We start from the raw sequence: 13663 nt of genomic DNA, 5'->3' as shown, positions 1-13663 counted from the left end.
TCTGCTTCTCTGATCTTCCAGCATCCACCCCTATATCTGGCTCCAGGTTTGTTTTTATTAATAAGACCATTTAAGATTCCTGCTACAAAGAGAACTAACTCCCATAACTTATCCCCTGACTTCTAAATGTATGCCATGGCATACTTATGTCCACCCATAGACACACACATATATAGGCACACACACACATAAATGTACACATATGCACACACACATGCAAGAAGAAACAAACAAGCAAATAAATACAAAAATTAAGTGTGCATTCAGTATAATTAAATTTTTGCAAATTCACTTCAAGTATTTAGGAATAAAACCACTAATTTTTAGAAAATCTCCCCCTTTATATTTTATGATAGAATTCTGAGGTACTAAAAAAAAGAGATGGAAATAAAGGGGAAAAAGAAACTCCACCTTACTCTCTTAGTATTTAGAATTTATGATATTTGTATTCCAACTTGGTCGTCATTCATGCTAGATGAGTGCTCTTCCTTGGAGTCATATTATTGGCCCCAACACTCTCTATTTTGACTAACTGGCTGTGTAGAAAATACTGAAGATTTATGTCCAATATTATTCTTCCTTAAACAGACACTTTTGTTGACAGGTGTTTCAAAATTGCAGCTGCATTCAGTCTTCAGGAAACTCATCTGCCGTCCTTGGGCTGTGTGAAAAAGGCCCTGAATGTACTATCAAGCTGCAGTACTTTTTCATCGTGTTAGTAATTTGCTGTTTCATCTACTCGCTAGCAGCCATACCTGGGTATATGGTTCTTCTGAGGTATAAGTAATTCATTCATTTACCTTTCTCTCTTTCCTTCTTAGTGTGTGCATATGTGAGTATACATGTGTGTGTGTGTGTGCGTGTGCGTGTGCATGTGCGTGTGTGTGTGTGTGTGTGTGTGTGTGTGTGTGTGTGTGTGTGTGTGTGCCTGTGGTGTGGTGTGGGTTCCTGTGTGCTACTAAGAACACAGGAAGATCAGAAGACAATGTTGGGGAATCAGTTCTCTCTGTTTCCCTTGTTTTTGAGGCAGGGTCTCTCTTATTTCTGCTGCCACACTGGCTGTGTATTTCAGCACAACTATCCTTCAAGCTCCCAAACAATTCTGTTTTTTCCTATTTCACTATTGGAATGCTGGGATTATAGATGCATGCCACTGAATTGGGCTTTTTAAATTTTATTTTCTCTTACATATGTTCCTGGGTTCTGGGAATTAAGCTTGGGTCATATAGACTTTGTGTTAAGCACTTTTACACAAAGAGCATCCCACCAATGCCATTTAGATTTTTTTTTTGGTCTCTTATTAAAATTCCTTTTCCCAAGAAAGGCCCTTGAAATCATGGTTCCCAGAACTTCAATGATCTGAGATACCTTTATCAAGACTCTTATACTGAGCATTGCTAAATTTAACAGTAATTTAAAGTTTTCTGGAACTTTTCTTCCTGTCTTTTTCTATCTTCTCCCCTTATGTGTAGCATGAATCCTAATTGGTCTTATTAATAAAAATCTGGAGTCAGATATCAGGGTGAAATTGGAATGATCAGAGAAGCAGAACAGCCAGCCAGTAGTTCTTAAATCTATGAAATCCTCATCCTGAAAGGGAGCTGAGAGTCTGTCTCTACCTGCCTTATATTCCTGTCTCCACCTCCCTAGTGACGGAATTAAAGGTGTGAGTTACCACCACCACTTAGCTCTGCTCTCTTTTAGACAGATTAAATCTTGTGTAGTCCAGGATGGCCTTAAACTCCTGATCTTCCTGCTTCCTCCTCCTCAATGCTGGGATTAAAGGTGTGTGCCACCACTGCCTGGCCTCGATGGATAAATAGTGGCTTAGCTCTGTACTCTGACCTTCAGGCAAGCTTAGAACACAAAGAAAATATCACCACATTTCCCCTTTATTGTCTAAAATAAAAATTATAACTAATATAATAAAAACTATATACAATAAGTACAATAACCATATACAATATATACAGGCAGTAAATACATCAACAATGTCTAGTCCATTAACAATTGACAAAGTCAGAGAAAATATTCCATATTTATTCTATCTTGGTGAGTCCAAAAGTTTGTACCTAATTCAATTCCTATTTTAACTTTCATTACCAAAATTATCTTTTAATGTCTCTCAACCTTATATATTTTGCACCTTTTTGGTGAATCTCTTTTCTGAATCTGGTAACAAGGAAAACTATACTGTAACTATAAAGTATTCAACTCTATCAGAGACTGGAGTAGGAAATAATATTACTTGAATAATGAGGAAGTGCAAGCAAGCAACTTCCAAAAAACGCAAGAAATGACGGAAACAGCTGGCTACCTGGACAGTCACCCAAGGTTTGTCTGTAATATTGGGGCATCCATCTTCAGCCTACAGGCGTAGCATATCTGACAGACTTATCTGTGAAACAGGATTTTCTGAAGGGCTGTCCTACTTTGTCTTCATGAAGTTCAACAGTCCTTTCTTGTATCCTGCTTCTCCCATTTGGGCAGCATACTGTCAGCAGTTGAGGTAAGGGCCTTTTCTTGCCCAGTGGCTAACTTTTTCACCAAGATAGTAAACTCCATATAGACTTTCTTCTATGCCCATCATCTTCTCTGAAATAGATTGGTGCTGCGTAGAGCAGACATATCTCATTGTCATAAAAAAAATAACAAAGAACCTATATTATTAAAACATCTTAAATGTCATATTCTGTAGATCTCTGAAGTGTTTGAAGACAACCTGCTTATCTAAAATATATCTCTGTTTGACCTTGAAAACATACCTAACATGACTACAAGATTGATTGTAATGACTAACTACTAACTTCCATTTCTTTATATCCTAATTAGTTTGTAATAATAACTTTCAAGGACTGGAAATTTGCATTACATTGTTAAATAGAGTTGTATAGGTACAATACCTTGAACAAGGTTAAAAATATATGTACAGTATGTTCTAACAAAATTAATCTGAACTTTGTATCAATATACAAAGATCCATATCAATGTAAAATATTTAAAACAAGTAGTTGCTTTTAAAAAGTACATTTAATAATCTATCTTTTTATCTTATCATACCTATATCCCACTTGTTTTCTTTTCAGAGTAGATTCAATAATTTGTCCTATCATATCTATATCCTCTTTCTTTCCTTTAGAAAACAAGAAACCTGAATCTAAACTCCTTTATTCAGCTTTTTCTTGACCATTGCCAATACCAACTTGTAACCAACCACCCTAAACAATTACAAATATCCATAATTGTTGCTGACTCTGTAGCTGGAGTCTTGCTGTCTCTGATACCTGGGGGAGGGGGTGAGTAGGCACAGAGTCAATGACACAGACTCCAGGAGCTTTTCAAGCAATCTCTCCTTCGAAGTTTTTATATATATATATATATATATATATATATATATATGGTTTTTGGCAGGCTTTTGCTTCTAGCTGCTGTGGCATTTCTTGGTTGGCTCTGGGCTGCACATTATCACCTTTGGTTTGGAATTTATGGGTCAGGTTTCCTTTGGCCAGAGTACTCTCTGTGCATGTCACAGGTCATTGTTTGCTTAAGGCATGGCCCAGTACTTCTGCCTTACCTGCCTCATATCACCCATTTTATTTTATTTTGTGGCTGCTAGTGGGAGTTAGAGTTCTTTCCGCTAATCTTGTTGTCCCCCACTTTAGGGACCCCCCTGAGCATTTGGACTGTGCCTGCTTAGGTTGGCCTACCTAAGTGACAGGATAGGCCATTTTATAAACGCCACCTGGTGATTTTATGACTTGTATGACCTTGCCTTTTGCTTATTAATGTCATTTATCTTTACTGAGAGATTCTGCTAGAGCTAGAAATCCATTAACTGCTGCCTGTTGCAGCATTTGAACCTCCTCTGTTGTAAAGGAGTCTAGAGATTTCATGGGATCGTACAATTTTTTATGTTCTTCTGAAACATAAGATTCCATAGACTTTATTCTATCAATTAGCAATTATCTTTCCTCCTTATAAAGTATCTGAATAGCATTAAAATTGCTCTGAAGAGTTATTGCTTTATCCATTATGCATTCATATTTATTATCAATAGAATTAAATCTGGTCATCTAGTTATTATTAATGGACTGAAGTTCTTGTGGTAAGTTAGCAGATTCCAAAGGAAGAATACCTTTATTTAAGTCTTCGTTACTACCTTGTAAGGCCTGTATCAGTCCCATTAATGTCCCATTTTTGCTGTTATTGTTAAGCCAATTTTTCAATGATATTATGTAAATCACTATGCTAATTGCCATTATAGTGAACATTGTATACATTCCAGGAAGGTCGTATATTTCCTGTAAAATTTCATTCATAATGTAAACAAGACAGTTTTTAAATTCCTGAGATGTGATATTTTCTGCCATTTTTTGAGAAATATTCAAAATTTGTGAATAAAATCTTTATTAACTTGTTTATTAATCAGTTTAAGGTATAAAATTATCAAGTAATTTTACCTTAGATGAAATCCTTGAGAGCTGGTGTGTCAGTTCTTGCAATGGGTTTTGAGCACTATTTGGCTAGCAGGTGTCATAGAAGTAGCACTGAAGTAGGTCCTGAAGTGTGTTCTGAAGACCTTGACCTGTATTGGGCTTAAACAGCTACTGAACAAATCCTACTGGTGTGCACCACCACAACTGGCTGTGCAGTTAAGCATGCCAAACTCAACTGGGGCATACAGGCACCTGTGGGAGCGGCAGGGAAGACTGCATGTGGCAGTCCAGTAGCGCTGCAGGGCAGGGGCTCAACCTGTCATGGAGGTGCACTCCTTCACTCTCACATTCACATGCAACAAATGTCAGCACCATGAGTAATAAAGAATGCAACAGCATAAACTGTCTACTCTGGGAGCTGTTTAGGTACTCAGCAGCATGTATGGGACCCAACGGGGCATGCGGTTTTTGAACTCCAGCTAGTGCTAGTTCGAATGAGCCACGGGGGGCAAGTGATGCAGACTGGAGGCAGCATGTAAGCTCTCATGCGCATGGAATAGCCCAAATTAGGGAATGGATGCAAGTCTGTCTGTCATGGTGCGTGGGACATAGACATGCAACTTGGGAGGGAGGGAGGGGAGAGGGAGTGGGATGAGCATGGTTAGAAAGCAAGGATCTGAGCTGCCAGTATGTGGCAGATCACACAGGCTGCTCACGGAGCCTGTGGGCAGGGATCGGTGGGAAGCTATCTGCATGGGTAAAAACCCATGGATGGCCCACCAACGCTTCCACATGGGGCACTAGATATCCGCTGAGTGGGGCAAGAAATCCACTGAGTCTATTTAATGAACAAGGAAATTAATAGGGGTAACTCATTATAGCACAGGTATTTATGGCAGGGTCTGGGAAAGCCAAGCTGTGTCCCACACTGATCTTCCAAGATCTGCCTGGTCAGTTCCAGTATTCAACACAACAAGGGAGTGAAGAGAGTACCCACCGTGTACATGCATCCTAGGTCTTAAGTCTCCTGAGCAGCCACACCCCAGAGGCATGTTCTTCAAGGTCATAGACAGGTGTAACAGTTACCTACTACCTCACTAGGGGCGGTGCATCAAAGTCATGACTAGAACAGCTACCTATTACAAAGTTGCAAATTTTTTGTTGTTGTTGTTTTGTTTTACAAGTATTCTTTCCAGTCTAGCAATCAGAAAAATGTTCAACACTCCTTTTCTTGTCTCATTGGAATTCAGAAGCAAAGTTGAGCTAACTATGATGTGTAATTCATAACATTTTATCCTCATAGACTGAACCAAGGTTCTCACTTCTCCCTTATGGGGAACTGTACATTTTTGTTCCCTTGCCCACATTCCCTTTCTATACCCTTATCCTGCTTCTCCAAATACCTTTCACCATTCCTTCTCCTTCGCTTTCCTCCTCTTCTCTCCTGATGCCTCTCCTCTCCCCTCCTCTCCTCTCCTCTTCTCTTCTCTTCCCTTCCCTATTTCTCTCTCCCCTCACCTCTCTCCCTTGCCTTTCCATTTCTTGCCCTTGGTTCTTCCTTTCCTCTACTTCTACCCACCATTGATATTCGGTGGAATAGGCTAGATACATGTTCTTATATATTCATCTTCCATGGTAAGATGTTATATTTTTATATTCACATAAACATAGATGGGGTATATCCCTTGTTTTAGTTCATAGATTTATAGACAGATAGAGGCACCAAGTGTTGCTAGTTCTTAAGACTTGTTCTTGTAAGTAATGGAGATTTGGCTGTGACATCTGTCAACCCATCACATTTCAGGCTGATTCAGCTGATGTGGCTACACTGTGTCTCCTTTCTTTCTCAATACTCCAGGTGCCTCTATTCCAAAGCAGCATGCTCAATTGATAAGGACATTTTTCATCTAGAAGGAGATGGTCATAAATAAAGAGTTTACGAGTAGCTCAACTATTCTGGCGGAACCTCCAAACAGTCTCAAGAGATACTCTCATGTTACTGCACACCTATTCCTACTTCCAAGTCTCACTCACATTCTCATTTATTGTACTTTCTGAAGTTGACTCTTCAATTGGGTGTAAAAAATGTGGCTTGTTGATGTTTTAATGTATGATTTTTAAAAGCATTCTGTGTGTGTGTGTGTGTGTGTGTGTGTGTGTGTGTGTGTGTCACATTGAAATGAGAGCACGTCTTGCAGGAGTTGATTCTCTTGCCACCATGTAGGTTCTAGGAATTGAACAATTAGTTTGTCAATCTTGGTGGCAAGCAATTTTACCCACTGAGCTATCTTGTAGGCCCTAATGTGTGATTTCTTGATGTAATGGAGTTAAGGTATGTTCAGATTATTTTTCTCATATTTCTTTGCTCTATTTTGCTGAATTGATGATTGCAATGTAAATGATGGATGACACAGTCCTACTGTTTGCACACTATTATTACTCTTCTAGTCTGTTGTGTTTTCTTGAACTCTTTCATGGAATCATTTCCAAAATGTAGTCTCAACAGTTGCATTTATTATGCTTTTATTATCCAAGGGTGCATTTGGTGGGGAAAGACCATGTTTTAAAAGGACTTCTGTATTCCTAATTTAAGAATATTTTTTCAGGTTTTATCCTGTTTCATAAGCCTCCCTTTTGTATGTAATTCTCAAAACCATCTTGTCTAATTTTTTAGGCAGTACAAGAAAGATAAGTGTCTAAAATTGTTAACTCCATATAACAAAGGCTTTCTCTTAATGTCATAGCCTACATGATGTAGTCTTTCTCTGTTTATCTGTGGGGTCACCTTTACTATATCTTGAATTTTTATGTAACATGTGTTAGATTTTTTTATCAACATGGCAAAGTGCCTGGCAAACAACTTAAGAGAAAAAAGATTTATTTGATTTGTGGTTTAAAAGCTTTGGGTCCATTATTTTGGGTACAGTATGATGATAACCATGATAACCAGAAAATTATTCATCTAGGTTAGCAGCTAATACCTAACTGTTAAAGGGCTCCACCCCACTTTAGATGTGTGGAGGTCAAAGGACAGCTTTCAGAAGCCATAGTATCCTTCCCCTGTGTGTGCTTAATAGTAGAGCTGTATTATCCTCTCTTCAGGATGGAAAGCTTAACAATTAGGATCATGAACTATGACTGTCATTGGAAGGATGCTAGGACAAGTATGGGTTTGCATGACATACTTTTATTTATGTATATGTATTTCTCAGGTGTATCAAGTCTGAAGAGAAATCCCTTGGAGTTGGATTGCATGCCTTTTGCATGAGATTATTTGGTATGAACAATTTCCCCAACATATCAGATCAATGTCAAATGCTTAGTAAGCCAATTAATATTTTCGGAAGAAAAACATAGCAATTATATTGTTAACCCAAAACACAACCCTCACCTTAAAGGGCAAAAGAGGGTTTCATTTGAAATCAAACATGAGTCACCATGATGGGAACACAGACTCAGGTCATCCAAATAGCAAGTTCCAACATGGTGACAATTAGTAATGTTTTTAGTTGGAGAACAAAGGAAGTCATGAATATGGCACTTCTCAAATATATCTAGTAGGTTGGTTACAGCAAAGTATGGATTTCTGCTCTGTAGGCACAGATGCTCTCTGATGGCATTCATAGTGTTTTGGTGAGTGGAGGATAGAGACTTGTTCAGTCAATACATCCCACAGAGGCTTCATGTGATAGTTACATGGATGTAAGGAAAGATACAGGGATGGGGCAATGCATAATCAATACGAAAGAAAGATAGTTTGTGTTTTGATCTGTACTATTCCAACTGTCCACACCGGAAGTTCCAACAACTGTGTAGCATCTTTAACATACATGTGCTCTGCCCACGTAACCCTGAACTCCAGTTCAGAAGCCTTTGCGTTTGGAAATGGCAACTTATAATTAGTCTGATAATGAGTTAACTGCAGAGATAAATGTTTCCGCTTGTCTTTATAGAGTACACCTAAATTTAATTAAGCCTTTGATATTTTAGTAGATTCAGGAATAAAATAAGATGGAAAATGTTTCTGTTAGTTAGATGTAAAAAAAAAAACAGCACAAGTTATTTCAGAAAATATATGAGGTTCACAGTTATGAACCCAATAGATATTTTCTTAGCATCTTATATATAATTTTCATTTGTTTTGATCGAGAAACTTTACATTAACTTATAATTCCTAAAAGTAAATGTAGAGATTTTGATGTATAATTTTTATATTTTTTAATAGGGAAACTGAAGTACTTCCAAATAAAATAACACATCTCTCTCTTTCTTCCTTTCAATGTTTTTCTTTCTCTCCTCACTGCAGCTGGCATTCCAGCACCTATATACTTTGGTGCCTTGGTAGACAGAACCTGTTTACACTGGGGAATTATGAAATGTGGTGAGCCAGGGGCATGCAGGATGTATGATACAAATGAATTCAGGTAATGATAATTTTTGTGACCTGTGCTTTTAGTGCATAAAATCACCGTTTCATTTTCAGAATGCACATGAGTGGTATAACTTCCTTATTTATATATTTTGATATTTTCCCATTATTTCTAAAGTACTTGATACATTTAAGTGTGAATGGGCTTCCTAACCTAACCCTTCAAAGTACTTCAGAAAGGGAGCAGTATGGGGAGAACCACATCTGGAGCCGAGCTAGCATGGAAGAACACTGGAGATAAACCGAACAGCACAATCCAGAGACTAGGGACAATTTTGCAGTAGGTGGCAACAAATATCTCAGCTCCCACCACCCCATACCCATGAATAGAGAGAAGGACTCCTCCCTTCCGCAGGGGTCAGTATGGCAGTCCCGGCACATTCAAGCAGCATGGATTCTGACGTTCTAGCTCCTGGGAAGGTCACAGCCCTCTCATGCTTGCAGCCTGATATAGTAAGAACCCAAGTCTGTGGACGGCCCTTGCAGTTTAACAGCATGCCAGGTGCTGTTGCCAGGGGCCTCCTGGAGAAGGGGCCTGCTCCCTGAATTTGACTGACGGTCTCATCTCTGGGAACCCATAGGTGCTCCACTGCGCTTAGTGGTTGGCTGCCTCGTGGACATTACCTGGCTCAGTAGAGTGGTTGTGGTACAAACCAGCTGAGAGCTTCACAAAGGGGGAGGATATTGTCACACATACACACAACCGAAACCATTAACCTCAAGAACCAGCAGACCAGCGGGCCTGGCCTCTGAGATCTGGGTGCATCCAGTTGTGTGCTTTCATGTTGCTGTTTAGACTAAAAGCAGTTACCTGCATGGTTCCCACCATTCTCAGTGCTACACAGGCACCTGTCACTAACAGTATAGGAAAGAATGGTGGGTTCACTGCTGACCCAAACCCAGGGGTCTTGTTAGGCTGATCTTGAGCCAGACTTAAGCTGTTTCCTTGCTGGCCTTTGAGGGCAGCAGGCCCAAAAAAGCCTACAGAGAAACTGTGTTTGCTACAGACTGCACTGTGCTCCTCCTTGTTCCTATACCACTTCAACAACAACAAAAAAGCTGTAGGCAAGAACCATTCCTCTGTTTCTGAGTGAGCAGTATACTAAAAAATTCTGGGAGAGAAAAATGGTGGCCATTTTCTTGTCCTCAACTGACTGGCTGAGACACCATTCCCAGCCTGATGTGTCCATAGCAACAGTGTAGAAGGATTCAGTTTCTTCTGTCAGTGTGTCTATGTGAGTTAAAGTTCCAGTTGACTTGATATCCAACAATGGTAGAATGTAACCTGGAATTGTGTGCCAAATTGACTCCCTCTTCCTTTAAATTTATTTTTGTCAGGTTCTTTTATTGTGGTGAGAGAAAAATACCTGAGATACTTTTTACTCTATTATCCCTCTAGTAAAAAAATTTCAATGGTTTTTCTAGGCTATTATAGCTAAAGTCTTAAGCATCTACACATATATACTATTTTTATATTTTCCCACTACAGAAGTAGGCATGATCATTTTCTCTATTCTTTTGTGGTCCAGGGTTTACTGTCTAAGGAATGGTGCCACCCACTAAGGGATGGGACTTTTCACCTCAATTAATGTAATCAATGTTACATCAACATCAGGCCAACAAAATCCACACAGGCCTCCACTGAAACTTCCTTCCCAGTAGTTTCTAGATTGTATGAAGTTGACAGCACTATACATCACACCAGATTTTTCTATAAATATTGAGAACATGAAAAAATGCTTTCATAGTCATTCAGAAATGTACTTGTCAAAACACCTGTTTCCCAAACACATTAAATTCAGAAACCTTAAGGCACATTTTATCAAATTTAGAAAGAACAGATGCTTAGAATAGTATAAAAGTTACTCTCAGAAATTTCATTTCATGAAGTTTCTACAGTCTTCATGATTAAACTAGACAAGTTCAGCAACCCAAAATAATTTTGGGCTAAAGAGATGATTCAGGGGTTAAGAGCATGTATTGCTCTTGCAGAGCACATGAGTTCAATTCCCATAACCCATATTGTGCAGCTCAAAGCTTCTTGTTACAATATCTTCAAGGTATCCAGGACTCCTGAACATATATCCACACAGAGACCCAACACACATACATAGTTAAAATAATAAAAAGATCACTATACATGCAAAATTATGCATGGAAATTAACAAATTAAAACTATTAATATATTAAAATTACTAATAGAACTTTTTTTAGATATACAAGGATTTTAATGTCATGCAAATCTGTTGGTATAACACAGCATACAAATTCTTAGTAGTAGATAAATCTTGAAAGGTGACTTTATGATATTTTATGCATGTGTGATCAAAATTTGAGCAAACAAAAGAGAAGAGTTCTCTTAACCTGATGTGGGGTGTTATCATCTCAGTATTTAAAAAAAACCAAACAGGTAATAATGGCAGGGGAAGCATAGTGACTTAGTGTGAGATAATGGCAGAGGAGGTATGGTGGAGGAGAGTGAGGAGGCACATCACCTTGCCTGCTCTGTCAAGAAGCACTGAGGGCTAGAAGCCCAGTGCATGGTATTAAGGGACTTCATCCTCAGCTAAACATTTATGAAAGCATGCTCATAGACACACCCAGAGATATCTTTCTATAATGATCTTAAATCCAATCAAATTGACAATGGAAACTAGCCATCACCAAAACGAAGAAAATACTTTTAAGCTTTTATGTTGGAAAATTTTTGACATTCTAATAAAGACCTAATAACTCAAGAAAATAGAGTATATAAAGTACATGGGCAAAATAATCACCTGGTGTTTTTCTTTGAAGAATAAATGATCTGTAAGAATATACAAAATTAGCTTTCACTGAACATGTTAAGATTTAATACAGATCAGTTGTTTTCCATAGGAACATTTACTTTGGCATGCCTTCAGCACTAAGAGGATTAAGCTATCTCCCAGCATTCTTCATTGTAATACTCATGAGGAAGCGCCAACTTCCTGAGGACATTGACTCTTCAGAAACTGAACTTGCAGAGATGAAGCTCACAGAGAAGGAAAATGAGTGCATGGATGTGCACAGAAGTCCTGAGGTTGAGAATGACGGAGAATTGAAAACTAAGCTGTAATGAATTTTCTATTGGCCTGCACAAGCCCATGACAGAGTGTGCATTTGGTTCTTTTGAATTGTGAGAAGTACTATAGGAACTCTTTTCTTATCCTTAAGGACCTCAAAAATTATTTTTAATCATGATAAAAATATTTACTGATAGCATTTTTAAAACATTGGTGTAGCACTTAAGATTTTCCCAGGGAAGACTATGGTGAGCCCCCGCCACACACACACACACACACACACACTGAACTTTAAAGCTGTCTTCATTTACAAACAGCATTTTCTCTTTTAACTTAATCAAATCAAATGTGTATTTCTCACCTATCTGCAAAAAGCTTTAAAACTTCCCCATTCTTGAAACGCCATTCAATTTCATTGAATTTATGCTTCAATATTGGAGGTATTTAGAGCTAAATATTTGCATCTTGATTGTGTTACATTGTTCAAATTTATCCTTTCTTTGTGTAAGATACCTGTATACCTCTTTATCTATTTAGGAGTTGTTAACTCTTTTTTTTATTCTAGACATGATGCTTCCAAAATTAGTCTTCTCATTAATGTGTCATCTGTTGTTTTCAATCCCTTCTTCATTACTCAAGCCACACATTTGATCACTTAGAGCACTGACAAATTTAATTAGGTTTTTAAAGTCCATGTAGCAAAGATGGTTGGAACTTGTTTCCCTAGTAATTCAAAGCTCGTCACGAAATTCATTCTTAAAAACAAGTATATGAGAAAGCCAGTCCTTTCAAAGACCTTTGTAGAGAGGGGTTTGTGTGTCAGTGGTACAATGCTTGCCTGGTATGTGTGAAGCCCTGGGTAATAAAATAAAATAAAATAAAATAAAATAAAATAAAATAAAATAAAATAAAATAAAATAAAATAAAATAAAATAAAATAAAATAAAATAAAATAAAATAAAATAAAATAAAATAAAGGATGTACAAAGTGTCAGATGTTCTCAAAAGAATACTTCTCATATTTAGGTAGACTCTTTGGCCCAGTGTTCATTTTACTCATGTATCCTTAGAGTACATATCTATTAATTTTCAAAATAATCTTAGAGTAAAACCTTTGAAGAGGGGGCAGCTAGATGGCTCCATGGAAAGGGGTGTTTGCTACCAAGCCTGATAAGATGGATTTGATCCCTGGGACAAACATGGTAGAAGTTGTTTTTTTCCATCTACTTCTGTACTGTGGTGCATGCCCAACCTGCAAACAAGTAAGCAAACAAACAAATAAATAAACAGATAAAATTAATAAAGTTTTAAAGAGTGACTTATGCTATAAAATTGGAATTAATAATATAGAAGGTACACATTAAAAACAAAATCAAGTTGTGGTTTGAATAAGAAGTGCTCCTCCTAGGCTCAGGAATTTGGACATTTGGATTCCAGTTGATAACTCTGCTTGGAGAGAATTAGCGGTGCATCCTTAACCAAGGGAGTGAGTCACTGGGCTGGGTTGGGAGAGTTAAAAGCCTCACCTACTTCCACTTCACTCTCTGCTTTGTACTTTTGTTGAGGATCTAAAATCTCAGCCTTCTGCCCCAGTCACCATGACTGCTGCTGGCTGTCATGCCTCCTTGCCATGAAAGATTTCCATCCCTCTGGAATCATAAGCAAAAATAAACTCTTTCTTCTACAGGTTGCTTTGTGGTGTTTTATCACAACAGTGAAAAGTAACTGATACAGAACTCATCTTATTTTGTGGA

The 13663-nt window shown here is 38.0% G+C and overlaps 1 protein-coding gene across 4 annotated transcripts in view; it reads left to right on the top strand.

The window, feature by feature from the left end:
• The window catches only part of LOC128099494 (solute carrier organic anion transporter family member 1A5-like), a 42572-nt gene extending 30610 nt beyond the window's left edge, over positions 1-11962 (top strand). For 3 of the 4 annotated variants that reach the window (XM_052721439.1, XM_052721440.1, XM_052721442.1), the window contains 4 exons: positions 605-777; positions 7649-7713; positions 8743-8860; positions 11743-11962. In XM_052721439.1, coding sequence (XP_052577399.1) covers positions 605-777; positions 7649-7713; positions 8743-8860; positions 11743-11962 — 576 coding nt within the window. The remainder of the gene's footprint in view (positions 1-604; positions 778-7648; positions 7714-8742; positions 8861-11742) is intronic. The other variant, XM_052721441.1, reaches the window with a different exon arrangement.
• The last annotated feature ends 1701 nt before the right edge of the window (positions 11963-13663 follow it).

Source organism: Peromyscus californicus, unplaced genomic scaffold (assembly GCF_007827085.1).
Source record: "Peromyscus californicus insignis strain IS unplaced genomic scaffold, ASM782708v3 Scaffold_6__1_contigs__length_162567912, whole genome shotgun sequence".
Taxonomy (NCBI): domain Eukaryota; kingdom Metazoa; phylum Chordata; class Mammalia; order Rodentia; family Cricetidae; genus Peromyscus; species Peromyscus californicus.
This window is presented reverse-complemented; position numbering and strand designations above follow the sequence as displayed.